This window comes from Nyctereutes procyonoides, unplaced genomic scaffold (genome assembly GCF_905146905.1).
Source record: "Nyctereutes procyonoides isolate TBG_1078 unplaced genomic scaffold, NYPRO_anot_genome, whole genome shotgun sequence".
In the NCBI taxonomy this organism is placed as follows: Eukaryota; Metazoa; Chordata; class Mammalia; order Carnivora; family Canidae; genus Nyctereutes; species Nyctereutes procyonoides.
The window spans coordinates 70,536,716-70,562,970 of record NW_026575051.1 but is presented as its reverse complement, the minus strand read 5'-3'; the positions used below and the strand labels follow the sequence as shown (position 1 = coordinate 70,562,970).

Genomic DNA, 26,255 nt, shown 5'->3' with positions numbered 1-26,255 from the left:
TTTAACACTCTACTAAGTGCCCATAAAGATAGAAAAAAAAAGGCAATTGTACAAACAAATTCAAACAAAAGAACATCACTCCGTTTTGAAGAAAGCTTCATAAAATACGTAGCATTTAATATAGATTTAGAAGCGTGTTCTTAGACTCTATAGTAGTCATTCTCAGTAGAAAGCAGGGAGGGCAGTTTTGCTCTCCAAGGAACGTTTAGCAATGTCTGGAGACATTTTTGGTTGTCACATGCTACTTGTACCTACTAGCCAGCCACCAGGGAGACTGCTAACCATGCGACAGTGCGTAGGACAGCCCCCGAGAGCAATTAACAGCTCCAAAATGTCTATGGCACAGCAGTTGAAAAATCCCGCTCCACATTGTAGGATAGATCCTCACATGCAGAGCAACACCGGTGAGTCCAAATCGGGCCTAGCAACAGCCCTTGATTTACCCTTCTTTGTCTGGCTGAGCTGCCTTCCCCTTCAAGAAAGAAATTAAGTCCATCCTTTCCAGGCTAATCACCATTAGAAGCATCCTAAGATCTGTGCAAATCGATCTGCCTTTGGTTCTAGAGCCAAAGAATGGACCTAGAAGTGCCTGGACCTAGAAGAAGAGCAATCCAGACTCATGAAGACAAGAAAATATCCTTTGGAAAATGCCAGGTCTGGATGAATCACCTAATTGTGGTGAGAAAACCTTGCTTGCCTGACCTGTGGCAAATTAAGTATATAAAAGAATAAGAAAATATGTGATTTTCGTATTTTAATAAATAAAACTGAGTTAAGAGTTATTCACTGAAGAGAATAAATCTTTTCCAACATCAAAGATTACTGATGTTTTTTATAAATTGTACCTTAATCATAATGTCTCTCCCCTCTGTTTCTAATGACTCCCCTCCTTTTTCCAGCTCCGATGCAGTGTTGTTTTGGTAAATTGGCTCTCTGAGAGGGGAAAAAAAAAAAAAAAAGTCTTGATTTGCCAATTTCCATGGTGTTGATATTTTCACCATGGCGAAATTCGAGCTGCCAAAGGTTAATCAACCAGCTGTCAAGATTCCTGGCTATTTAATCCTGGAGCAGGGAAGAGCCACCTCCATCACACCACTGAGAAACGTTACCTTCATTTCATTACGGTTAGCTGCCTGCATTGATGTTTTTATCGCCAGGCTAGGAATCACTTGAGGGTAGGAACTGCACCAACAATGACAAAACTAATAACATCATTAGTTTAGTACAGAGGGGGATTATTTGGCTGAGAATCTTGAATCTTTAACAGAAAGGCTACTGGCTTTTCCCCACAGCAGATAGAAATGATCATTGGAAAAGACAGCAAGTACACACATTTTATCACTGGAGTTTGACCTCAAGACTTGGAATAGAATCCCAAACTCCGGTGAGCAAGAATGGAACCCAAATGAGTCGCCCCTGGTGAATCTCCGGCCTCTATGAACACGTGTCACATATTTCCCTTTGCTCTTTTTCCCTAAACACACAACCTAAGTCGAACATCTTTCCACATTAGTAGTAGGAGGTAGCCTAGGAAGATGGGTTCAAGGCCTAGAATAGCAAGCTAGCACATCCCCTCAAGTATTCCTGGAGTGCAGACTCCATCCTGATGACGAGGGGACTTTCTGAGGAGGTTAGACAAGGAAACATTTTTTTCAAAGGAGAGAAGACAAAAAAAAAAAATAAAAATTTAAAAATTAAAAAAAAAAAAAAAAACAAAGGAGAGAAGACTTTGGATCCTCGTAAGACACAGACCTAAAAGGAGAGAAGCCCAAGTCCCAAAAACTTGAAAGCATTTGCAAATACCAGAGATTTTAACTCCTTTGCTCATCCCACCACAGCTCTGCCCTCCGGAAGCCCGGCGCCGAGGTGTCTCCGAGGAATTCCTGTTGCTCCTGAATCGGAAGCAGGCCGACCCGGGATGGAACCGAGGGATGGTTGGTGTGCGCAGAAAAGAGCCTTGAACGCTCACTAGAGGCAGACAGTGGCTCTGGCGGGGATCAGCAGACTTTTTCTTCAGGGCCAGATAGTAAATATTGGAGACAGAGAGACAACACAGTCTCTGTTTGCAGAGACTAAGGCTTCATCGTTCCCATGTCGTGATATTTAAGTTCTCTTAATTTAAACAGAGCTAAGTCAGAAAAGAGAAAAATATTAACAATGATATTGAATAGAACCTAAGTATTTTGATCATTCCACCAAAACCAACACAGGATAAGAACAACGTAACGCAAGGATCAATACCCTCTTCAGCACTGAAGGGCAGCAGGAGTCACCGGAACGCCTCGCTGTTACTCTAGCAGGTACAGCCACCTGTTTTGGACAGAAGACTGCCAAGCAAACCTCTCCTTGATGTGTCAGCACCTTAAATTATGCTCCACGTGGGATTCTATTTTTAACGTGCAATCTGTGAAAACAAGAATTATTTAACTGAAACTTCGCTTTGGACACAGGCTTACCGTTCAAACGACCGTTTGTGAACGTGAGGCATTTTACGCGTATTCCCAAAGCTCTTTCCCCACAGCACGTCTGTACACGCTGAATCGACAATTGCACCAGAGTCACTCCGGTATTTGCAGCCGCCTTAACTACCAAATCAAATCGCTACATGGTCAATCGGTTGATCAATGCCTAATTGATTGTGAAGATGGCCAGAAATATCAGCCAACTTGTTAACTGTTGATAACTGGAGATACAAAGTCAGTAAGCGAAGTGGAGCTAGGAAGTTAAAAGAATATACTCAGAATTGCTCTGATCAAAAGAACTATTTGGATGAATGAGGACGAAATTTTATTCCATTTTTTTTTCCTCTTGGAAAACTCTGAACATTTCATACTTAGAATTCTTGACATTTGTTAACTACTTCCCCCAACGTCTTATATGGAACTTGAAATATGGACTCCCTCAATCCTCTACCAACATCACCACTTTGCATTTATTAAAATACAAGTAGGAAACAGTATGTTTCCGGGAGTAGACCCAGATAGCAAGGCCAGTGAACCAGTGAGTTTTCATAAGCAATATTGACCATATCAATACATAAAAAGGATGGGGTAAGAAAGCAAAGGGGAGAGGAAGCTACAGAAGAAGCTACAGAAAATCGACTTCTAAGAAATTACATAGAAAAGTAGGTGAGTGGTTGAGAAAACAACCTCACATAATTTAAAAGTTATATTTTACTAATTAATTTGATTTTGCATATAGTTTTATAGGTGTACCTAACATACATGAAACTAAATGAAATTAGAACTATATATTTGTTTACATGTGTTGTATTTTATAAAAAATATCCATGTAATTTCCAACAAATAGGCTATCTTGCAGACAGCATACAGACGCCCTGGTTGATTTTTTTTTTTAAAACTTACATCCAAAATATGTGTGGCTATGAGTATGCAAATAGATGCTATTATATTATAAAAACTTTTTGGGATTTAATGTTAAAGTCCTAAGGCAAAGGAGCTCTCTGTAGCCTTTTAACACCTTTTTTTTTTTCCGTTCATAACTTCCTTTGAGCCTCCAGCCCAAATGATCAAGAATTAGCCTCAGTCTTACTGTTAGAGATGAGCTACCTGCAGGGCAAATGCACGAGGTGACTTTCCTGAGATCACGCTGACAGCTAACGGGTACAACTGACGTACGATCAAGCTCTTCTGACCTTTTCGACTGAACGACGCTGCTTTCTACCATATCAATGCTGAGACATAAGAAAATAAGCCTTTTATCTTACAAACAAGCAATCCTTTTCCTGAACTTGCTGAGAATTTGTATTTACATTGAATATAATGCGCACGTTTATCAGGAAGAGTCAGAATAAGTGAAGCCACCGCAGTGAATTAGACGTCTCTGCTTATAGAACAATATGAAAACACACCCAGTCTCGGCCTCATTTGAATTCATATTTTAAGAACTTAATTGCCTGTTTGTCCAGACACACTGTGCTAACCACAGGGGAAGGAAACCAGACCTGCTTCTGTTTCAGCCCAGTTGACATGGGAGCGATAATTCCTTGTTGTCTTAGAACGAGAATGTAAAATTATCAATATTTAATGGTTGAGATGTGCTGGTACACGTATTTTCTTTGACCTAGGTTTTCCTCTTCTCTTCTTCTTTAGCCATGCCCTGTCAAGAAGATAGAAAAATAAATAAAAATTGTGAAACATAGTCACGGCAACAAGTGACTAGATTTTTACCACCAGTGGGATCTGTAGCTTATCAGCAGTAAGAATGAGAAGTAACCGAGAGAAATTCCACTAAAAAATGTTAAAATGCGAATAGAGGGGCACCTGGGCAGCTCAGTCAGTTAAGCATCTGCCTTCAGCTCAGGTCATGATCGGGAGGTCCTGGGGTAGAGCCTCACATCGGGCTCCATGCTCAGGGGGGAGCCTGCTTCACCGTCTCCCTCTGCCCTCCCCTCCCCACCCCACGCTCGCTCACTCTCTTTCTCTCTCTCTCAAATAAATAAGGTCTTTTAAAAATATATAGATAGGTAAGTTTTCCCCTAAAACCTGCATCTGAATAGTGTTGGAATCAAAAATACTAAAATACAAGTCAGCTGACTCTGGCTCCGGTGGGAAAGCAAGACATTGCCTAATTGTCCACCCTCTCATTTGTCCTTTATGGGTCCCCTTCGAATGCAGCTTCTTTCCCACTTCACATCTTCATGATAATTCAAATTCCGCAGCATATGTTGAGTGTCTGTCATCTGCCAGGCGTTGGGAAAAGCACAAAGTTCATTATTATTGAGCTGTTCAAGTCTATCTTTCTTCATTTTACAAATGAACAGGTGAAATATGTAGAGTCTTTCAATATTACTCATAGTTTTTATCATTGCTGTTTCTCCCCTAATTTTTTTTTATCATTTTGTTTGGCTTCATATCAATATTTTGACTCCTGCTTTTTTTCTTTTTGTGAGTCACAATTTTTTGAGTATTTATTATACACCAAACCCAATGCAAATATCTTATAGATATTATCTCATTCCGTTTTTCTTGACCTTCAAAATCCATAAAGTAGGCATCATTATTCCCACTGTGCAGATGGGAAAAATAAGACTCCAAGGTTCAGTCATGGGTGGTCACACATTAATTCAGCAGCAAAGAGGGATCTGAAATCCCCAAGTCTGTCTGATTTTAGATCTCAGGCTTCTAACTTCTAACCAACTGAGCTTCTGCTTTGCTATGCTATCATACACATCAACACATACAAATATGGATTGAAATTATAGACTTATGGTGGATATTCCTCTAATAGTTTATACGGAAGAGGAGTAATTGGTCTACCTTTCTTGCACACATTACTCTCGCCATCACACCCACGACCCCTGCCATTGCCCATGTGAACGTCTTAATTTCCTTCTATTGACACTGAAAAATTCATCAGTCTGACTAACATTCACAGGATGTTAACTTTGCACCCCCCTGGAGAGGGAGAGGAAAGAAACATTTCTCCCTGCCAAGCTAAAGCATATTTCAGCTGCTGCATGTAACAGATAAATTCCAAGTCTTCCATACTTCTCCCATTTTCTTTCTCTTCCTTTTAGATCTGGGCTGGCCTATCGGTTTGACCAACAGAGCATGAAGAAAGTAACGCTATGCTATTTCGAGGCCCAGGCTTTAAGTGAACCAGATGTTTCGCTGCATTGATGTCCCAAAGCCCTGAGACACCCCAGAAGAAGTCTACCCCGCTGAAGAAACTTCATGGAAAGGCTTTGAGACGAATAAGAGCCGTGGACTCAGCTGGACCCAGTCCTCCACCCATTCCTACCTAATTTCAGGTGGGAGTCTCTTAAGTCATCTTCCCAGGAGACAGATTCTGAGATTTGTGTTCAGGAAATTATTGGAAAGGTCTCCCAAGAGCAATAGTTATTAGGGACAAGGAAAGCAGGTTGGACAGAGGGAGAAGTTGAGCTGTGATACAATCGAAAGAGGTGAGCTCTGGAGCTAAGATGGCCCATGAAAGTTGTCCTATGTTGAACCTAAGAGGCAGAGCCCTTATGCTTCGGTGGGGAGGAGCATTTGGTGACATGCTACACCCATGCATGCAGAAGGGGGTCAGACAAAGAGACTCCTGAAGAGTTCTGAGCATGTCCCACCACATCCACTAAGTGGAATCTCCGTGAAAAACATTCTTCGATTGACTGACTTTAATTCATAGGAATCTCAAGAGAACTGCCCCGGCGGAAAAGCCTTACACCCTTAATTCAGCTAGACATCAGACAAAAAGAGCTTAATTTTGCAAGAAATGTTGCAATGAACATGGCTTTCTTTCTGTTAGGCTTTTTAGATATAAGGAATACTAGGTGTGAGTCCAAAGAAATTATTTGTTAGTCATGTGATCTCAGGCAAATCACTTATATGACAATAGTTTTGAGTTTGTGCCATGCCCTGAATGGAGGAGCAGTGGGGGTTGGGGAGGAGAAAAGGCTTCCATCACCCTCGGGAGGCTCAGGGAGATGAAGTCAGTGACCTTCCCAGAGCTTCGGAGGCATCTTTTGTAGAATGGAAACAATTCTCTCTGCCTAAACTGTATACTAAGTTTTTGCCAGCGGTGAATAGTTGATTGTGTAAAAGTCTATAAAATAGTGAAGGACTAAAGGAAGTTAAGGTGGTATTATTATTATTATTATTGCTATCTTTAATAATAAATGAATTTTTTGTGTTGCCAGATATCTCATTCAAAAAAATTCAGTCAAAATGAACGCGTATTTGTATTTAATATCTTAAGCGTCCGGTGGAAAACATACGCTGAAGGTTTGGTGATAAAAAAATGAAGAAACAATTTTTTTAAAAAAAGCTTTTATTGGATCCCTGGGTGGTGCAGCGGTTTGGCGCCTGCCTTTGGCCCAGGGCACGATCCTGGAGACCCGGGATCGAATCCCACATCGGGCTCCCGGTGCATGGAGCCTGCTTCTCCCTCTGCCTGTGTCTCTGCCTCTCTGTCTCTCTCTGTGACTATCATAAATAAATAAAAAAATTTTTTAAAAAAGCTTTTATTCAGGAGTCTGTGCAAATCAATTTTCATTGTTCTTTCTTTTCTACAAAGGAATAGCTTCTTCAAATATGTATCGCTAGCATGTAAGTTATATTTTTGCGAAACGCCCTAAATTAAAACTGACAAGATTCTTCTCGCAAACCCTATTCTCATAGTCCTTTCCTGACACCCACAGTCTTCAAACTAATTTTAGTGGAGAAGTAGGAAAGTCAAATTAATATCAGCCTACTGGGAGTATCTGGTCCAAAAACCTTCCAATTCCAAAGTTCTTTTCTTAGATTTTGGTTCCATTTTTGTCCTAATTGAATATATGGAGAATCAGTTAAGACGTATATAGATAAGAAACAATAAAAATCAAGTCTGACTATGTTAAACTGATAATAAAACCTTCAATCTATCTGCCTCTGATTTCCTAGACAGACAATTTATGAAGCAGGAATCACAGAGTAGGCTGCAGATAATATTATTGTCAAAACTGCTGGAGAAGGGATTATTTTTTTTCTTTTTTTTTTCTTTTACAAATTAATTTTCAATTTCAAATGGCCTAAAGCAGCTGTGAGCCCTTGTTACTCTTTTAATTTACATCAAATTATCAGATGCAGGTCTTGATGAAGTGGGAGCTTTCTCTTCAGTCAAAGCAAGAAGGAAATTGTTGCCTTTCCCTGGGTCAGCGTTCCCATTTTGCTGTCACAAAATGGCCCTAAAAAAGCTACTGCCTGTTTTCCTTACTCCTGTTGGCATCAATCAATAAGGACATGGTTTTTGCAACAGTTTAAGCTGAAATGAAATGACACCACCCAAGAGCTCTACTCATTTAACTACTTAAAAGCTTTTTGACCCGTTTAGATAAGCAAGGAGATCTTACTTTCACTCAAAATCTCACCTTTTTGTTGAGGTGTTTGAATTGTTTACTTTTGTTTCTGTAACAGAGGTTGATTATTAGACCAAAATCACCTCTTCACTTCTGTGCCTGGCCCAGCACCCAAACATCCCAACTAAATAATGCTCAAGTTCTATTAAGACAATAAAAAAAAATGTTTAATGAGTTATTTTCTCAGCATTCCCACAACCCACCTCTATTTGATTTGAAAAATCCTGCAGCTGAGCTCAAATCAGACTCTCACAGGCTCACAGTGGCATGTCAGATTTGTGCTCTGTGCAGCTGGTATCTGAAGCATATGGTTTCTCTTGATTCAACAAGAATCCTGGCCTTTAGAGCACTCATCAGAGAATTTCCCTAAGAACCGACTTCCTTCCAGCATTTGCCAAAGACTCGCTTAAGACAATGAACGCTTGATACAAATGGGATAAGGGACATTTTAATTATCCCCGAATCCTGGATATTGCAAACACTGTACCTTTATCACCAGCTACCCAGAAGCTTATCAAGAGTTTACAGAAACAAGCACTTTTATGTTCTCTTGCTGGAAGTAAAAACTTATTCAAACTTTCTCTTGGGCACATAACAGTGTGAAAGAAAATTGAAAATGCCCGTTTGCTTTGACCTGAAAACTGCACGTTCAAGTGTTCACTCTAAGCAAATTACTAGACTTTACACAAACTTACATGGATGCTGACTGAAACATTTTTATAGTGAAGATAAATGGGAAATTCATACTCATAGATACAAGGTTAATTAATTTAAGTGTGACCTAGCAATACAACAAAATACCATAAATCCACTGGAAAGATTAAGGTAGCTCTCTCTGTATATAGATCTGTAAAGATACATTAAGTAAAAAAAAAAATGTGGAAATGCGAATGTAATTGGATCTGGGTTTTGTTCTTGTTTAAATGTATATAAACATACACGTGCATATAAAAAATATAGAACGATAACAGTTATTCAAAGGTGGTGGAAACTCCTTTTAGACTTCGTATGTCTCTGTATTTTTAACTTTTTAACAATGAGCCTATATTATTTTCTTATTTTAGGAAAAAGTGTATGTATTCACTACAAAAATACTCTGAAGGAAACCAGATTGCATTACAGTATTATCTTAGTTCCCGCTTAACTTGGAGAGTTAAAACGTAATGTTAAATTCCCAGATTTATAGAAAAGATGATAGAATAAATTTGAACGATGTTTCTAAGCAAACTGTAGTAAATCACAACCGTAACCGATAACATCTAGTCCTATGCTAAGTGCTTTACATGTTTCATTTTAATGTCCAGAATGTCCTAAAAGAGGTACTATTATTAGGGTTCTATTAACAAAGGTACGATTTTTACCCATATTTTACACAAATGACTAAATTAAGATTCAGATATATTTTAAAATGTTGCCGTTTTGTAGTAGAATTGAAACACTCAACTAGGGATCCCTGGGTGGAGCAGCGGTTTGTTGCCTGCCCTTGGCCCAGGGCGCGATCCTGGAGACCCGGGATCGAATCCCACGTCGGGCTCCCGGTGCATGGAGCCTGCTTCTCCCTCTGCCTGTGTCTCTGCCTCTCTCTCTGTGACTATCATAAATAAATAAAAAACTAAAAAAAAAGAAACACTCAACTAAATATGTCTCACTCAACAGCCAATGGTTTTAACCATTGTAGAAAACTACCTCAGTATTTTATTACGGTAAGACCATGGTTGGGAACAAAACAGCCATTCTTCGCCTTCTTGATGTGACATATTTAACATACGGATTCAAGGCTTCAAAAAGGTTTAAAAAAAAAAAAAGTTGAAAGAGCTAGGGGCAGGGGCGTAGTCTGAGAAGCCTCCACCAATACCTAAGCCAGAAGAAGGTCAGAGGTAGGTGGCTTTAGACCGCTCACAGAAGCTTCCACATTTATCAAAATCTCTGGAAAGCTTCCATCAACTATAGGTAGTTGGTAGGAAAGCAGCTGCTTGTCAACGGCCTGTTGAGGAGGCTCCACGACATCTCACGTCTGCTCATGCATCTGGCTGCATCTGCCTCGACAGGACACTGGCTTATCCAATCCCACCTTCCAATCTCACCCAGCACCCCTCATTGGCAAACGCTAAGCTGAAGCAACATGGAACAATTCCTGGCTTCCCTGCAGCGCCAAAGTGACCTTCGAAAGACGAGGCACAGCACTGAGTAGACACCAAGTAATCCAAAATTATTGATGTGCTCAATATTCCCCATACGTGTGGACATCTACATCTGAACACTGTTAACCAGATAACCGCGGGCCCGAGGTGAGTCACTTGCCCTCAGGACAGCAAACCAAGACTTCATTGCAGTTTTGACCTCTCCAGGAGCAGAATTTCAAGCCAATCTAACTGGGATTTCTGGCCAGCACCCATGAGGTATCTGGCACATAGTCTCTTTCCATCCATCAAAGGAAGATAAGGCAATCCACCTACTAAGACCCCCTAAGAGGAGGGGACCTTACCTGAAACCATTCTTTCTTTTTGCTAATGACTTTCTCGCCCTGCCTTCCTTCCCATAAAAACCTTCCATTTTTGTACAGCTGCTCAAAGCACCCACCCCTCTACCTGTTAGATGGGCTGCTGCCCAATTCACGCATCATTTAACGAAACCAATTAGAACTGAAAATTTACCCAGTTGAATTTTGTTTGTGTTTGTTTTAAATATTTTATTTACTTATTCATGAGAGATGCAGAGAGAGAGGCAGAGACACAGGCTTCCGGAGGGGAGCCTGATGCGGAACTCGATCCCAGGACCCCAGGATCGAAGGCAGATCCTCAGCCACTGGGCAACCCAGGTGTCCCAAATTCTGTTTTTTTTTTTTAACAAATCCGTGTATGGCTAGATCAGTACACACACACACACACGCAGTTCAGGTGTATATACAGGCACTATAGCCTACTAGTTAAGAACATTGACCCTGAAGGCCCATTTATCTGGGTGACTTTGGACAAATTGCTTAATCTCTCTGTGCCTCAGCTTCTTTCATCTTTAAAATGGGCATAATTGGGATCCCTGGGTGGCGCAGCGGTTTGGCGCCTGCCTTTGGCCCAGGGCGCGAGCCTGGAGACCCGGGATCGAATCCCACGTCGGGCTCCCGGTGCATGGAGCCTGCTTCTCCCTCTGCCTGTGTCTCTGCCTCTCTCTCTCTCTCACTGTGTGACTATCATAAATAAATAAAAATTTAAAAAAAATAAAATAAAATAAAAATAAAATGGGCATAATCATATTACCTACACCATAGGATCATTGTGAGTGTTACATATAAATTTTATACAGCGTACAACATTGCCTGGCACATCATCGTGGTGTATCATGTTTTAATTGTTATTGTTTGATTTATTATTTGACATCACATAATCTTCTGGTCTGCAGTGCAGGGAAAAGTTGAGCTTTCTGAGACCACGTGAAGCCAGGCCTCAGCCTATTTGACTTTGTTTTTGCTGAAGCTCGGAAGCAAATTCAGCATGTGTTCAGAATAACTAACGCGTGCCAAAGCCTAACTCTTCCTTCACTGCTCTTGGTAGACCTTTATTCCACATTCTGTCCTCAATGTCCCACTTACGTATTCAATTCGGAAGATAGTAGAATATAAAGAGGAACTTAGGAGAAAAAGGAAGAGAAGGAGGGAGAGGACCGGCTCTTCCACCCTACACTGCCTGATTTCCACCTTCCCTCTCTCCTCTCTTATTGTTAAGTGCTTCACAGACTTTTTCAAAAATTGTTTATTTCAGTTATTATATCTGGTTATAGCATAATTCATTTATAAAGGTTTTTTTAAAATTTTTTTTGATTTTTTTTTATTTATTTATGATAGTCACAGAGAGACAGAGAGAGAGGCAGAGACACAGGCAGAGGGAGAAGCAGGCTCCATGCACCGGGAGCCTGATGTGGGACTCGATCCAGGGTCTCCAGGATCTCGCCCTGGGCCAAAGGCAGGCGCCAAACCGCTGCGCCACCCAGGGATCCCAAGGTTTTTTTTTTTTTTTTTTTTTTTTTAATGTTTCCTATTGGTTTCCTTAGAAAACACACCAACCATGATTTAATAACAAAAATAAATACATAAAAATAAATAAATAAGTAAATAAATAAATAAGTAAATAAATAAATAAATAATAAATATTTTTTAAAAATCCTTGCTGCAATCCCACAACTCACCCTTGAGTGAGACATAGCTGCCCCGGTGAGAAGCAGTTTGAATGCAAACCATTTCCTGGAATTCCAGGCATCTGTCCTGTTATTTGTCAAATCACCGGTTGTTTTCACCATCCAGTGTGTCTTCTAATACAGGACGGCTCATTCCCAATGAGTAGCAAACAGACCTGATTTACTTCTGTTTTCAAACTCTGGAAGTTGAATTTCTCTTTACCTGACGTGTCCCCAGATCCCCTCAAAAAATCATTTCAAGTATGTCACAGCCTGTTTTTTAAAGTCAGTCACATATCTTTTATATTCGCTGGGAAAAAAATCCCCCCCTTCATTCTCTCTCCCCTTGAGGTGGTCTTCAGAGCTCCCAGAAGTGAATTCTGTAAAAGCTGCACGGCTTACGTTTTCACAGCAGGTCACGCGGAAACCTCTCCTGTTAATCTGGTGACAATTCACTTATCCATTTTCTCATGATGCATTAATGAACCAGCAGACAGATCTCACTTTTACACAGTTTTGAAAGATTAAGTAAACGGGGGTAACGTCACCCCCACACGCAGAATATGTAGATATGATTACCTCTGACTCGAGCTGTCAGTCTATTCTTAAAACTCAAAAAGAACCGGGAAATTAATAAAGGTAGTTTGCGCGGCCTTTGAATCAGGACAGGTTCTCCTCTCTAGGCAAGACTGATAATGGATTTGGAACGCGTGGGGAAAATTTGCTGGCATTTAAAAAACCTATACCGCTAACTCTCCTAAATGCAGTTTTCGAATATACAGTAGCTCTACCCGCCACAACAGCACTTAACATTTATAAAACGTTAAAGGATCAAAAGTGCCTTCCTCCTTTTTCTCCAACAGCCCAGCTTAGTAGACGGGCACGTGCATACACGCACCCACATTCAGTCTTCATTTCTGTTTGCCTTGTCAAGAGAGCACACGTCATGAAGAAGTAACGGTGATCACAGTGAGGGGGAACCTGGAGTGTCCACATAAATTCCGTGGAGCTCGTGCTTCAGCCTCGTCGATACCCTAACCCACCCCTATCCTTGCTTTATGGCTTTGAGAAAGACTAACGGGGGTGGCGCACCGAGCTACCCCTCTGTGGGTAACAGGTGCCCGTGCTGGGCCCCTTGGGGGTCACGGACCCCAGCGTTAACCCAAGACCCCAAAGCAGCACCAATGGTTCCAGGTACATTCGGCAACGAGGGAGGGAGAGAAGATTCGGTCCAGATTCCTGTGGCCGGGCCCCTGCCCGGCTCTTGGAGGTGGGAACAGTGTGCAGAGGTTCGGAGGCCACTGGCCAGCCCTCAGGGGGTCGCCTGCCCTGGGGCTCCGTGGGCAGTGCCACCTGAGGGGCCTGCTCAGGCCAGACTGAGTATCCTGCACCCAGGACTTGCCTGCGCTCAGCTCATGGAAGGAGGCAGAAACCACAGGCCCCGGGTCGAGGCACCGGTCGAGAGCTTGGTCTTAACCAGGGGTTGAGGTGCCTCCGTGCCCCCCAGCAGCGGTCCCGCGTCCCTCACTACCCCCCAATACTTCAGCGCCTTGCTTTGCCCCCGCCCTGCTTCGTGGTCCCTGGGACTCATGCATTCGGAGAAGCCCTGGGCTCCCGGCCACGCTCCCTGCTCGGGCAGGATTCCGGGGTCACTCCCGCTTGTCCCCAGGACCTTCAGGAAGGTGCCGCCTCCAGGGATCCAGCTCAGCCCGCCCCACCGATCCGTGCTCTCCGCAGCCGCTACCTGATGACCAAAGGACTGTCCCCCCCCTCCCCCTGGCTGCCCACAGAGGGTAGCACAACCCCCGACCATCGGCCTGTCTCTGTCTGGGCTGCGGCGACATCCTCCCCTCTGAAGTCCTGCATCTTCCCGCCTCCCCTCCAGGGTGTCCCCACGATGCGGCCACAGTGTTTTTTCAAGATGCGACACTGATACCATTTCTTATCCCCAAATACTGTCCCCTTCCCTCATCCCCTGCTTAGGTCAGATGCCAGCAGCCTGGACCATCACTTCTGGGGGGCACCTCCCCTGGCTCCCCTGACCTGATTTCTTTAAATCATCAGACTTAAACTATTTAAAATATTCTACATCCTTTGGGGATCCTTGGGTGGCTTGGTGGTTTAGCACCTGCCTTTGGCCCAGGGCCTGATCCCGGGGTCCCGGGATTGAGTCCCACATTGGGCTCCCTGCATGGAGCCTGCATCTCCCTCTGCCTGGGTCTCTCTCTCTCTCTTATAAATAAATAAATAAATAAATAAATAAATAAATAAATAAATCTTTAAAAAAAATATTCTACAGCCTTGTAATACCATGAAGCACTTATTCATAGGTCGAGTTGCAGGTTGTGGTGTCACATTCACGACGTTTGCTTTTATCTTCCAGCTTATCCCGAGCTGTCCGGTGGGTGCACAGCCCAGAATACAGACTCCTGGGCGCGCGGCGGATGAAGGTAAGCGATCTGGTAGGTGAGTGGGGGCCCATTTGCAGGACCGCCTGGCCTCCCCCGACCTTGACTCCAGCGACCGACACCCCTTCAAGTTCACTGATGTGAAGTGTTTCTAAAACCTTTATAAATGATGCCCCTTTTGCAATAGTATAAGGACCATCGTTCACAGTCCTAGAAAAATTTAAGTAGTATATATTTTTAATTTTTCTTTATTTGTGATAGTCACAGAGAGAGAGAGAGAGGCAGAGACATAGGCAGAGGGAGAAGCAGGCTCCATGCACCGGGAGCCCGACGTGGGATTCGATCCGGGTCTCCAGGATCGCGCCCTGGGCCAAAGGCAGGTGCCAAACCGCTGCGCCACCCAGGGATCCCCCTGGAAAAATTTATATGAGATAAATAATGGCAAGGAAAAAAGTAGCATGTCTTACAGTTATGAGACATTGCTTTGATCTTTCCTGTGTTAAGTTTTGTATCAAACGAACCGGCAGTTACACTGCATTTGGGAAAACCAACGCCCCTTGATCATGAGGCTGCATATTACTTGTCTCTTCCGAGCAAAGGCAAGGAAGTGGTTCTCTTGTCTTGAAGGGATCAAACCGAAACACCCCTGGAAGGAACGTTGTTGGCTGTTTCACTACTTAATCCTCAAGTGGAGGTGGGTCGCCCAACACCGCTCCTTTGCTGAGTTCAGGTGGCACGAAGTGACAACCCAACCCCGAATCACGGTTCTGGTGCCCTTGCCACAGCCAACCCACACATTCTAGTGCTCTTTTGTTTCTCCCCCCTTTTTCTCCCCTTTAACATGGTGATAATCAGAACAAATTGATTTTGTTTCTCAGGTTGCTAAAATCCTCCCAACTCTTTCTTCAACACCGGTGCTGAATAAATCATTGTAATGTCCCCCCGAAGTGAATTGAAAATTAATTTACACAACCAAGATGATCCTCCTAATAACAGGGTACATGGAATGGGGAAATTGGAAATCATTACCCAGCAAACATTATCTGCATTATTTTTGTAGCTGCTTTAGATTGCATTGTAATAGAAAATTAGGAGACCGGCTGTGAAGAAGTTTAAGAGGGTCCCCTGAAGAGCGTCTGCTTTAAAATTGATTCTTTAAGAAAGCATTAAAAAGCTATTGGAATTGATTGCCTGCTAATATAAAGGAAAAACTCTTCGCCACCATTTGAGTTAAAAAAGAGCATCTTCATTCATGCATGTTATTAAAACTACTGGCCTGAAAGCCCCTGTAGAAAGATAAAGGATATGGATGGGATATTAAAACAGCAATCTTTACCTTATCTGGGATTTAAACTTAATATGTTGCTTTTATTAATTTAGCAGGAACCATTAGTTAGGATGTCAAAGAGTGGATTTACAATTAAAATGCTATAGAACGGCAATATCTTTAATAAACAATGGACCAGGAATTCTTCATTAATCTTCCAAGCATGAGGCACACCCCTACGAAGAATAAATCCTGAATTTACAGTTTCCTTTATTGCTAAGTTCTCTGTGCAGCAGCAATAAAAGTCATAGCTGATAAGGCCCCTGATTAGCTCTTGAAGCTTCCCCCGAAATAGGGTAATGACCAATCAGATCCCAGCAGTTGGCCGGATAGAAAACGGCATTTGCCATCTTAAAAATATGTCTTTTGAGTGTGGAAAGGCTCCCACGTATCTGATGCAGGGGGCTATTGTTGAAGAAATGATATTGTAGACAGATATACAAACATATAAGCAAACCCCATAGGGTGCCTTGACACTAAATTATTTTCTTTTTATAGCCTTTTGATTTTCACCACATTCGGTGGGAAATTGCCTTGTCTCTTTTAATACATGATAAATAGGACTACTTAACAGCAAGGAATAATGAGCAAGCGATGCCTTTTCAAATGCAATATATTACCTTTTTCTTTAAAAGTTATCTCGGATTTAGTTAAACTTCGCCCTTACCCCAATCGCTGCCTTCGTCCCACTCACTCCTAATGGATTATGAGTGATTTCTACACAGATGAACTTCATCAGCGATTTAGCGGGGAGAGAAATCGTAGCATAGACAGATCACATGTAAGCGAACACTACCTTCATGGAAGGACACCCCCCCCCAGGACCACCTTGGAGCCTCCCTTTTACTGTCATCATCAGGTCCGTGATGATGTCATAGAAATAGCCTCAAAATCGGCCTCTGGGGCACCTGGATTATGAACCCTCTGGAGATAACCTCCATGGACCCACTCACGTTCTGCGCTCTGCCGGCTATCCGGGCTCGCCTGACACCACATTGCTCACATGTCAGCTTCCAGCATGAACACGAAACCTAAAATGTGCCTTGGATTTCACACCGGAACACTTCTTTACTAAGAATACTTCTCACAGAGATTGCTTAATAAGGTTTCCTATATCGATTTTATTAATATTTTATTTTTAGTTGATTAGTAGGGCGACTGATGCGACACATCCTTGTTTTACCTGGCACCGTCCCAAACAAAGCCTGTTGCCTCGAGTCATTAGTAAGAGGGTCTCTTTCACTCTCAAAAGTGTTCTGTTTTAGAAGATAAATCATGTGGCCATTCTATTTGTAAGTAATTTCTGAAATATGCAACTTTTAGGTCATTTGTCATGGAACCTAGAGTCATTCTTGTCAAAATAGGCTTTAAGTTTAAAAAGTAAAGTTTTTATGCTTTCAAAATCAATTTCAGTTTCTTTGCCACCCATAAAACTTAAAAGCTGGGACTAGAAATGATTCCATAAGTCGTGGTTATAGATATTTAATTTTCTTAATGTCAGTGATAATAGAATCATTGTTCAAATGTAAAAAAAAGTACTAGAAGGAATTCATATAAACAAAAAAAGTTAATATTTTTATTAATGATTTATGAGAATTTTGGACTACAGAGGCCTTATATGGTCTCAGAAAGATTTTAATGACTAAAATACTAAGTGAAAATCTCCATAAACTTGTTTCACAAAGACAACCATTGTTAATGGCTCTTTGTCTCTAGACCCAAAAAAAACGGGCTTTTTGGTTTGGGTTTTTTTCAAATGAGATCATATATTTTTAAACTGGTCTTTCACTCTGTTGCCAGAAACCAGAAAGAAAAGCTGTCTTAAATAAAACACATAATTGTATTTCTTTATCATGTTTCCTGATTTTGTTGGTAAAATGGCATAGGTTAAGTAAAGGAACCCTGTTGAGCGTGTCAGCCTCTTTCATGTCCATGTTCCTGGGCTTCTATAAGTTTTTTTTTTTTTTAATTTAAATTCCTCACCAATATCACTAGGATTGAATACCACACCAAAACTAAAACTAAGACAAAAAAGTGAGATTAATATGAATTTTTTTTTTAAATCTCCAAAATCAACCATGCAGGGTCTTCTTTAAATTGAAAGCTCTGTTTATTGTATGGATATTATATATCAATGACTATTACAAATAATTAATAGAGATCTGCTAATGTTTGTGATAAAAATAATAATTACATTGTTAACACATATACCAAAGCAGGAGAAAATTTCCTGACAACCCAATAAAAAATTACTATAATCTCTACTAATATTATTATTGATTTGTAACTTGAGATTACAGAAGTCCTGTACAATTCAGGAGAGATATATGTGAAATTCCTCCTTGCTTGAGCTTTAGAATTTCTTTAGAATTTCTTTTTTTTTTTATTTTTTTTTATTTTTTTTATTTTTTTATTTTTTTTATTTTTTTAGAATTTCTTTTCATAAAAGTTCTCACTACTTAGAATTTGAAATTTTTATTCCCACCAACACACAGGCCCAAATAACCCCAAGTATATTTCTTGGATATCAAACTGATTCTAATATTAAATGAGACCATAACATTCTTTTTTTTTTTTTTTTTTTTCAAAAAACAAGGTCTTTCAGAACCATTGATGACAAACACCAAACCAGAAATGTTGGCACTTGCAGTTTTACTGTCCTAGAAGGAAAATGGCATAGTAGCCACTTAAAAGTCAGGGTTTTTTCCCTAAGAAAATGTTTCATATGGGTTCTTTCCAAACAAGGGTCTGGGCACCTGCGGCTCAGGGGGCTGAGGTCCACCCTCAGGTCTGGAGGGGGCCTCGGGGGCCTCGGGGAGCTCTGCTCACCCCTTCCCCGCCCTGCACCCCCACCCCCAGCTCCTGCTCCCTCTCTCTCACTCTCTCAAATGAACAAATAAATTACTGCATGTCATTTTTTTTAGTCAATTCATCTGTACCGTGGTGCAAGTCCCCTATGGGAGCCCACCCGTCTTAGGTGGACCCAGCGGCCGTCACTCCCCAAATAGGCACGAAGCCAGAAACTCCTCCCAGGATTCTAGTGCAGAGGAAGGTCACCCGCCAGGAGGCATATCCCTCTGGAAACTGGTCGAAAATCACTCTAAAATAAAAATATAGATAAAAGAAAACTATTCCAGAACCGGCTCCACGTGTCGAAAGGCCAAGGTGGAGGGGGAACAAGAGAGGAGAGCGAGGCCCCGCAGCGCCCACCCCCGCCCCCGCCGCCCTGTCCCGGTCCCTGTGCTCCAGGGGCCACACCCGTCGGGGGCGTCCGCCCTGCACCCCACAGCCCGGCCTCGCCTGCTACCGGCAGCGCCACCACCTGCGCAGCTGCCCCGGCCCAGGCTGGGGGGGGGCAGGAAAGGAGCACGTGGGAGCGACCGGGGAGGGCAAGGGTGCGGGGGGAGGCAGGGGGGTGCAGGGGGGTGCAAGGGGGGGCAGGGGACCGCAGGAAAGGGAGCACGTGCGAGCGACCCGGTCGAGGGCAAGGGTGCAGGGGGAGGCAAGGGGGTGCAGGGGGGTGCAAGGGGGGCAAGGGGCCGCAGGAAAGGGAGCATGTGCAAGTGACCCGGGCAAGGGCAAGGGTGCAGGGGGAGGCAAGGGGGTGCAGGGAGGTGCAAGGGGGGGCAACGGGGGGCAGGGGGCCGCAGGAAAGGAGCATGTACAAGTGACCCGGTCGAGGGCAAGGGTGCTGGGGGGGCAAGGGGGGGGGCAGGGGGCTGCAGGAAACGGAGCATGTGCGAGGGAACCCATGTGCACACACAGGCCCACGTGCACACACGCCCCCACACACGTGCGCGCACAAGGAAAGCCGGAGCTCGGACACCTGCGAGGATTCCCATCCGACCCGAGGCCTCCGGGTGAGCGTCGGCCCCGGGAGCTCAGGTGCTTAACACGAGGCACGTGGAAGTCCGAGCCCCTCCGCTCGCGCTGGCACAGAAAGCGAACACGCGGCAGGACCAGCCCGCAGACCGCCTGACCCCCCAGACCCGCCGCACCCCCCTGCACCGGCAGCCGGGCCGCGCTCACCACCCTCCCTGACGGGTGCAGGCGTCAAGAAGAATTCTTTGAACAGCTGCATCCCGAGCAGACGGGCTTGGAGACAGGGACGGACACACCCCCGAGAAGAAACCTGCGGAGGCCAGGCCGGGGTGCACGGCCGCCCTGCTCGGCCCTGTCCCCGGGAGCCGGTTCTCCAGCCCCCCATCCCGCCCCCAGCAGCAGGCCGCGGAAATACTGCCCGGCAGCTCCTGTCTGTCGGGGACCGGCAGCTGCCGTCCCAGCTGGACGCCCCGTGCCCCCCGGGCACCTGCCAGAAGCGCTTGGGCGCCGAGCAGCCGCGGGGGACCCAGGTGACCGCACCTCACCTGTGCGGCCACCCGCTGAGGCCTCGGCCGCGGGATGCCCGACCCTGCGCCCACAAGCCATCGGCTGAGGCCCTGGGTGCCCCTGAGAGCCCCCCGTGCTGCTCACGACCCGAAAGGTAAGGACCCCGGTGCCTCTGAGTAGCGGCGGGGAAGGCAGCTCTGCGGCCTTGGGGGCAGCAATTCCGCTCACAGGCACACCTGGAGACACGCGGCTCTCTGTCGCCGAGGGCAGCGGATCCTCAGCAGAACCCAGAGCACCCAGCCCGGACTTGGGCTGGCCCGTCACTCGCTTTGCTTTCAGAAGATAAAGTCCTTCTGAGTCCTTCTTTCAGGAGGGAAAGCCCTCTCCGTCCTTCCCGAAACTCTGGTCTCCATGAGCCCAGATTTGCTACCAATCCTGTTGCATTTATGATCAGCAGTAATGAGAGGCCCTTACTAAGGGCTCTAACCGTGTCACACACGTTGTCTCACCTACCTGGACACTGTTGGAGCTTGTGTAGACAAGGGTGGCGCAGGCGACCTGGCTTGACATTGGTCCCAGAACTGCCCTCCTGCCCTACAAGTCTTGTTTTTGCAGGTGCAGGACGCTGTGCCTTCAGTTCTGCTACGGTCCCACTTCCACACTGGGTGGGACTCTAGGGGAGCTGTTGCTCACCTGGGCTGCGACTTCCTGACCTAACCTAGCCAGTGGAGGGCAGGGGGATGTCACCAGAGGGTCAGTCATGGGGAATAGGGTCGTCGGTCTCTGAGTGCACGTGAGCCTTGTGGAACAAGGATACAGGGAGCAGGGAGAAGGCCCCCACTGCTGCAGGCCAGAGAGCATTAGGAGCCAGGTGTAGGGCAGCCCGGGTGGCTCAGCGGTTTAGTGCCTGCCTTCAGCCCAGGGCCTGATCCTGGAGACCCAGGATCGAGTCCCATGTCAGGCTCCATGCAGGGAGCCTGCTTCTCCCTCTGCCTGTCTCTGCCCCCCCCCCATCTCTTAATAATAAATAAATAAATTCTTTAAAAAAAAAAAAAAGAGCCAGATGCAGTCAGAGCACCACTGGTTTCTTTGTCATGATACAAACCCAGCCTCCTGGTGAGTGAGGCCACGACTGGGAAAAGAAGACCTGAGAGATGAGAAGAGAGCGTGGGGGACAACACACCCTGAATCCAGGGAGGGCGCCGCGGGTGCCAGGCCTCGACTTGCTGGCGGCCAAAGCCGACAAAAGCCTGCTCTGTGTAGCTAGAGTCGGACTGGGGCCAGCGCGGCAGGACAAGCCCGGGTTGCCACACTAGGAGAGCCACTGGACCCAAACCTCTGACTATATCACCGTGTCAACTACTGTGTGTTCCCTGAAGGCCACTTAGAGATGGGCGTCCTATGGTTGTTGATAACGCGACCAAGATAAAACGCAGACATTGCACCTAAATGCCCCACGCATAGACCCAAGATTGGTAACGAGCATTTTTGTTAAGATTACTCTTTTTTTTACTTTATTTATTTATTCATGAGAGACAGAGAGAGAGAGAGGCAGAGACACAGGCAGAGGGAGAAGCAGGCTCCACGCAGGGAGCCCGACGCGGGACTCGATCCCAGGCCTCCAGGGTCACGAGGTGCTAAAACTGGGTCAAAGGCGGTGCTAAACTGCTGAGCCACCCGGGCTGCCATAATTACCCTTTTTATGTTTTTATCCAGGACTGTCCTGACGACGGGTGCCGTGCCTCCCCCCGTAACCCTTCTACGGGGCCCGGGCTCTAGGACGTAGAACATGCTCAATACCTATCTTTTGAATAAACAAATATTTGTAGTAATTTACCAAGAAGACTTTTCTACCTGTTATTTCAGTTAGTTGGGGGGTACCCTTGCCCAAGATAACTGCACGTCCTACCCCCTTCGTCTATTCAGATCTTTGCTTCGAGGATCTGACTTTCCCTGCGAGCTCTCCCCACGGGGACTTCCGACCCGCTGCCCTCCTCACTGCTCTTCCTCCACTTTCCTTTCCTTTTCTTGGCGACACTCTCACCTGCTGAAAGGGACATAGTCTGTGCCTGTCACTCCAGCGGGCGAAAGCTTCTTGGGAGTAGTGCCTGCATGTAGGAGGCTCTCAGAAATGGTTGAATGATTAAATATTTACATCGTCAACAGTGTATTTGACGTCGATGCAGTCTAAGGAAACGAAGATAACGTCTTCCAATTATGACGTGTGTGTCCCTCCGTCAGATGGCTGGCCATCGCGTGAACTCTGAATCCAAGACTCTTCTGCTGAATCCATGCTGGTCATCATATTGATTAACACGGCATTGCCTGAAGACAGTCTGCTCACCCGGCCATCTGTTTGTGCATGTTGTTATGCTAATGATATCTTAGCCTAGATTAACTGTAGTAATATGTTGAGGCTTAGTGAAATCTAGGTGTAGATCGTGACCCAGCCAGATAAACTGGACATATGTTATTTCTTAAAAGGGCTTTCTTTGGCTTTGATTTTTTAACTATGACCTAACGCATTTGTTTACCATCATCGGTTTTTAAGTAAATACGGATGCAGACCCCCCCCCCCCAGCAATGGTAATTTGCTAGTAAAATTATATTTTGAAAAAACTCACCAATTTAAAAGTAATACATAGGGAAAAAATTCAGACAAAAACCTCTTTTGCTAGAAAGTGATTATGAAAAAATAAATATATCAAGGCAGATTAACTAGGGAAAGCATTCAGTTTTTACTTCTGTTTCATTAATCTCCCGGTTAGATTGACTTTGAGATAGAGCTTTAAGAACCGTGACAACCATCACTGTTCTCTGTCTCCCGGCTTCTGTGCCCAGGTATTGCTCTTATTGGTAACCTTTAGGGCTATTGAAAAATGACATATTCGGGTACTTTTCCATGAATATCATGAACTTTTAGAAAAATATTAAATTGCAATTACAGTACAAATCAGTAGCCCCGTGTAATTAAAATAATGACAGTGCATTGTCTCTTGCTGACTCCAAATGTCTAGCTCCTTCTTGCTCTTTATTCCTCCAGTTATCAGAGAGAACAGCTGTGGTTCTACATGGGCTACACCTGGCAGCTTGAAGCATCCAGATGCCAACTCTTGCTTTAAAAAGAAAAAGGGGAGGGGAGAGGGGAGAAGGAAAAAAGCACTCCTTTTCAAAATGATGTTTATTTCAGACGCAAGTAGTGCTTGGAGTGGAGATTAAAGGAGAGAAACTGGGGGAAGGAAAGGAGCCAGACTTCCATTTGATTTTCATCTGTGACGAATACAGATGACGTGTCATTAAAATACCAGTTCCCTGAGCGAGGGATCACTCCTTTCTATTGGAAAAGTATAAGTTAAGTCTCAGCTCACGCCTTTCTGTGCAAATGGGTGACTTGGCTGTAGTTTCCCTCTTTCTTCTGACAACGGAGGTAGGCCAGGGCTTTCATCCCTAATGCGGAGAAGAGGTCGCCATGTGACATTTATACCAAGAGGGGGAAGCCGTAAGAAATATCAGAACCTGGGACCCTAGGAGAGAGAGGGCAGGAAAGGTTTTACGTGAATTAAATGGAAACGCAACCTCCTTTGTTTTGAAGCTTTACATAAAACATCAAGTAAATTAACCTAGAAGTTGCAAACTCCAGACTGACCACATGTTCTTCATTTAGAGTCTATGTAAAATTATGCAGACAGTGTGATTACCCCCTTGAACACAGCAAATGATCAGAGGGGGCTTAGGGTGACTTGTCTCATAAGGATCACAGTAAAACGTTGGGTTTGCAAGGGCTAGCAGGGAATTACCTAACGAGGAGTACCTATTCCTGAGGACTTCTCCTCGCTTCCCACAGAGGGAAATATCCAAGTGATACTTGTTTTTGAACTGAGAGCAAAGGAAGAAAACAAACCCGTCATAATTACAGTCGTGTCCTGGACAATGGCATTCTTCCCCTTGCAGTTTTGGTTTCTTTTGGGAAAGAATCCTTTTTCTCTGCTTATTCTAATCATGAATTACAACTCAGCTGGCCTCAGTAATTTTTACAGAATGAATTTACCCACTTGTATCAAAAACTCAAGTTCACTATTTACTCCTTAACATTCTCATACTCTATCTATGTTGATATACAGACGTTAAGACTGAAGTATTTTTCTTCCTTTCTCTGTTAATTCTCATTAGGAATTCCTGGAGGCATTTTGCAGCTCCTCTTCCTCCAGTCTAACTCCATTATATACATGTAATATTGTTATTTGCCTCTATATGTGTCCCTAAGTCATGCCTTTTCTTTCATGCCAATTTAAATAACCCTGGAAAAGGAAAATCTATCTTCTTTCACTACTTAATACTTGAATCATATCCCCTACAATTCACAACTGGTACCAGGACAGTCTTATAAATGCCACCATCAAAAAATCATCCGTAGCCAAAAAATTAGTAAGTAATTCATCCTCAGACTGAACCTAAGTACACATATTTAATCTTTCGCTCACATTCTTCAAGTTGGTTGTTTTGTTTTGTTTTGTTTTAGTTTACCACTCAGCCCCTAGCTCACATCGTAATCAACAACACCAACCATTCTTATTTTAAATGTATTCGTACTCAGGGATCTCAGCTCTTATTCTAGTTAAAATCTCCTGGTGTAGCTAATACCTTCTCCGCAGAACCTACAATTCTAAGAGCCACGTCCCTCAAAGACGAAGAGCACCCAGGGACAACTCAATCGACAGATCGTCTTTAGGAACTCTAACAGCTTCCACTTACAGACTAAGCAACGAGAAATAAAAAGCAGAGCAATATTTGGAGAAACTCAAAAAAAAAGACCTTCTACAATTCAAACAACACAGGGGCGCCTGGATGGTTCAGTTGGTCAAGCATTTGACTTGATTTCTGCTCAGGTCATGATCTCAGGGTCCTGAGATCGAGCCCCAGGTCAGACTCCATTCTCAGCACAGAGTCTGCTTGTTCCTCTCCTTCTGCACGTCCCCCCCACACACAGTCTCTCCCTCTCTCTCTCAAATAAATAAAATCTTTAAATATATATATACATAATATAAAACAAACACCACAAGCACACAAAAATTCACTTAAACTCCTTACAATTGGCTATTGCTAGTTAGAATACCAGTGGTTTGTTAAATGAAAAACCCCAGCTTTGTAAAAAGTAGATGGCTATATGAAGGATGTTTAAGCAAATAAGATAGTGGCTTATTTGTGTCCACTGGCAGTTGTAAATTCCAGTCCTCACCACCAGTCCTGGAACTAGCTCAGGGGCCGGGCCTGCACAGGGCACCTGCCTTCTCAGGGCAACCAATGCTCCCGTGCTGGCCTTGGCAGTAATGATCACAACTCTCCTCCACAGACTCCTGGGGGACAGACAAGCCCTCGCTGACCCACGGGGTTCCCATCATGTCCTCTCAGCTTGTAGGCCCCATCCAGAGGTCGGCTTCTCTTTTTTTCACTGGATATTGTTCAAACCCCTGGAGAACATGACTATTTTTAAGAAATTGCTTCATCCTGTACTCATCCCATTATTTCCTTCTTTCCAGCCCAATCTCTATAATGCAAGGAGTATTATTTGACCTACTCCTATGTGCAGACACCATTATCTGGGGAGATATAATTGCTAAAAAGTATGACTCTTGTGGAACTTCTAGTCACGGTGAAGCTTAAAAACTTAACCACGGCTTAGAAAGAGGATAGTAGAAGACACTATGCATTTAATTGCCAAATGTTGTGTTTCAAATATCAAGAACAAGGGCTGTTCTTGACCTCCTCTAGGCCAGGTCCAGGCAATTGACACTCTTAGAAGACTTTCTAGGTTATTCTAATATGCAGCCAGTGATGAGATCCACTGTGCTGGAAAGTCTCCACTCTGACCCACAACTAGCTTTCTGTCATTGTTTAGGAAATCAAGAGGGTGAAGATACAGATACTAACCTATTGTATCTCAAACCTTAGTCTGCAGGAGAAATATCTGGGGTTCTGTTAAGCAAGCATGGTTCTGGGGCTTAGCCTCCAGAGAATCACTTTCCACTGTCCTATGTGGGGACCCAAACTCACATTTTCAACAAGAGGCCTTGATGATGTTGATGCAGATGGTCATTAGACCACACTTTGAGGAAAACCACTCAAAATCCCGTCACTATAGACCTGGATTGGATACACTTAGCAT

At 44.1% G+C, this 26,255-nt stretch overlaps 1 protein-coding gene across 1 annotated transcript; it reads left to right on the top strand.

The window, feature by feature from the left end:
* The first annotated feature begins 999 nt into the window (after window positions 1–999).
* LOC129512435 (basic proline-rich protein-like) lies at window positions 1,000–21,878 on the top strand. The gene is made up of 6 exons (XM_055329636.1): window positions 1,000–1,124; window positions 5,540–5,582; window positions 13,146–13,298; window positions 14,412–14,478; window positions 19,703–20,246; window positions 21,809–21,878. Exons 1-6 carry the CDS (start codon window positions 1,000–1,002, stop codon window positions 21,876–21,878), a joined length of 1,002 nt encoding a protein of 333 aa, XP_055185611.1.
* The last annotated feature ends 4,377 nt before the right edge of the window (window positions 21,879–26,255 follow it).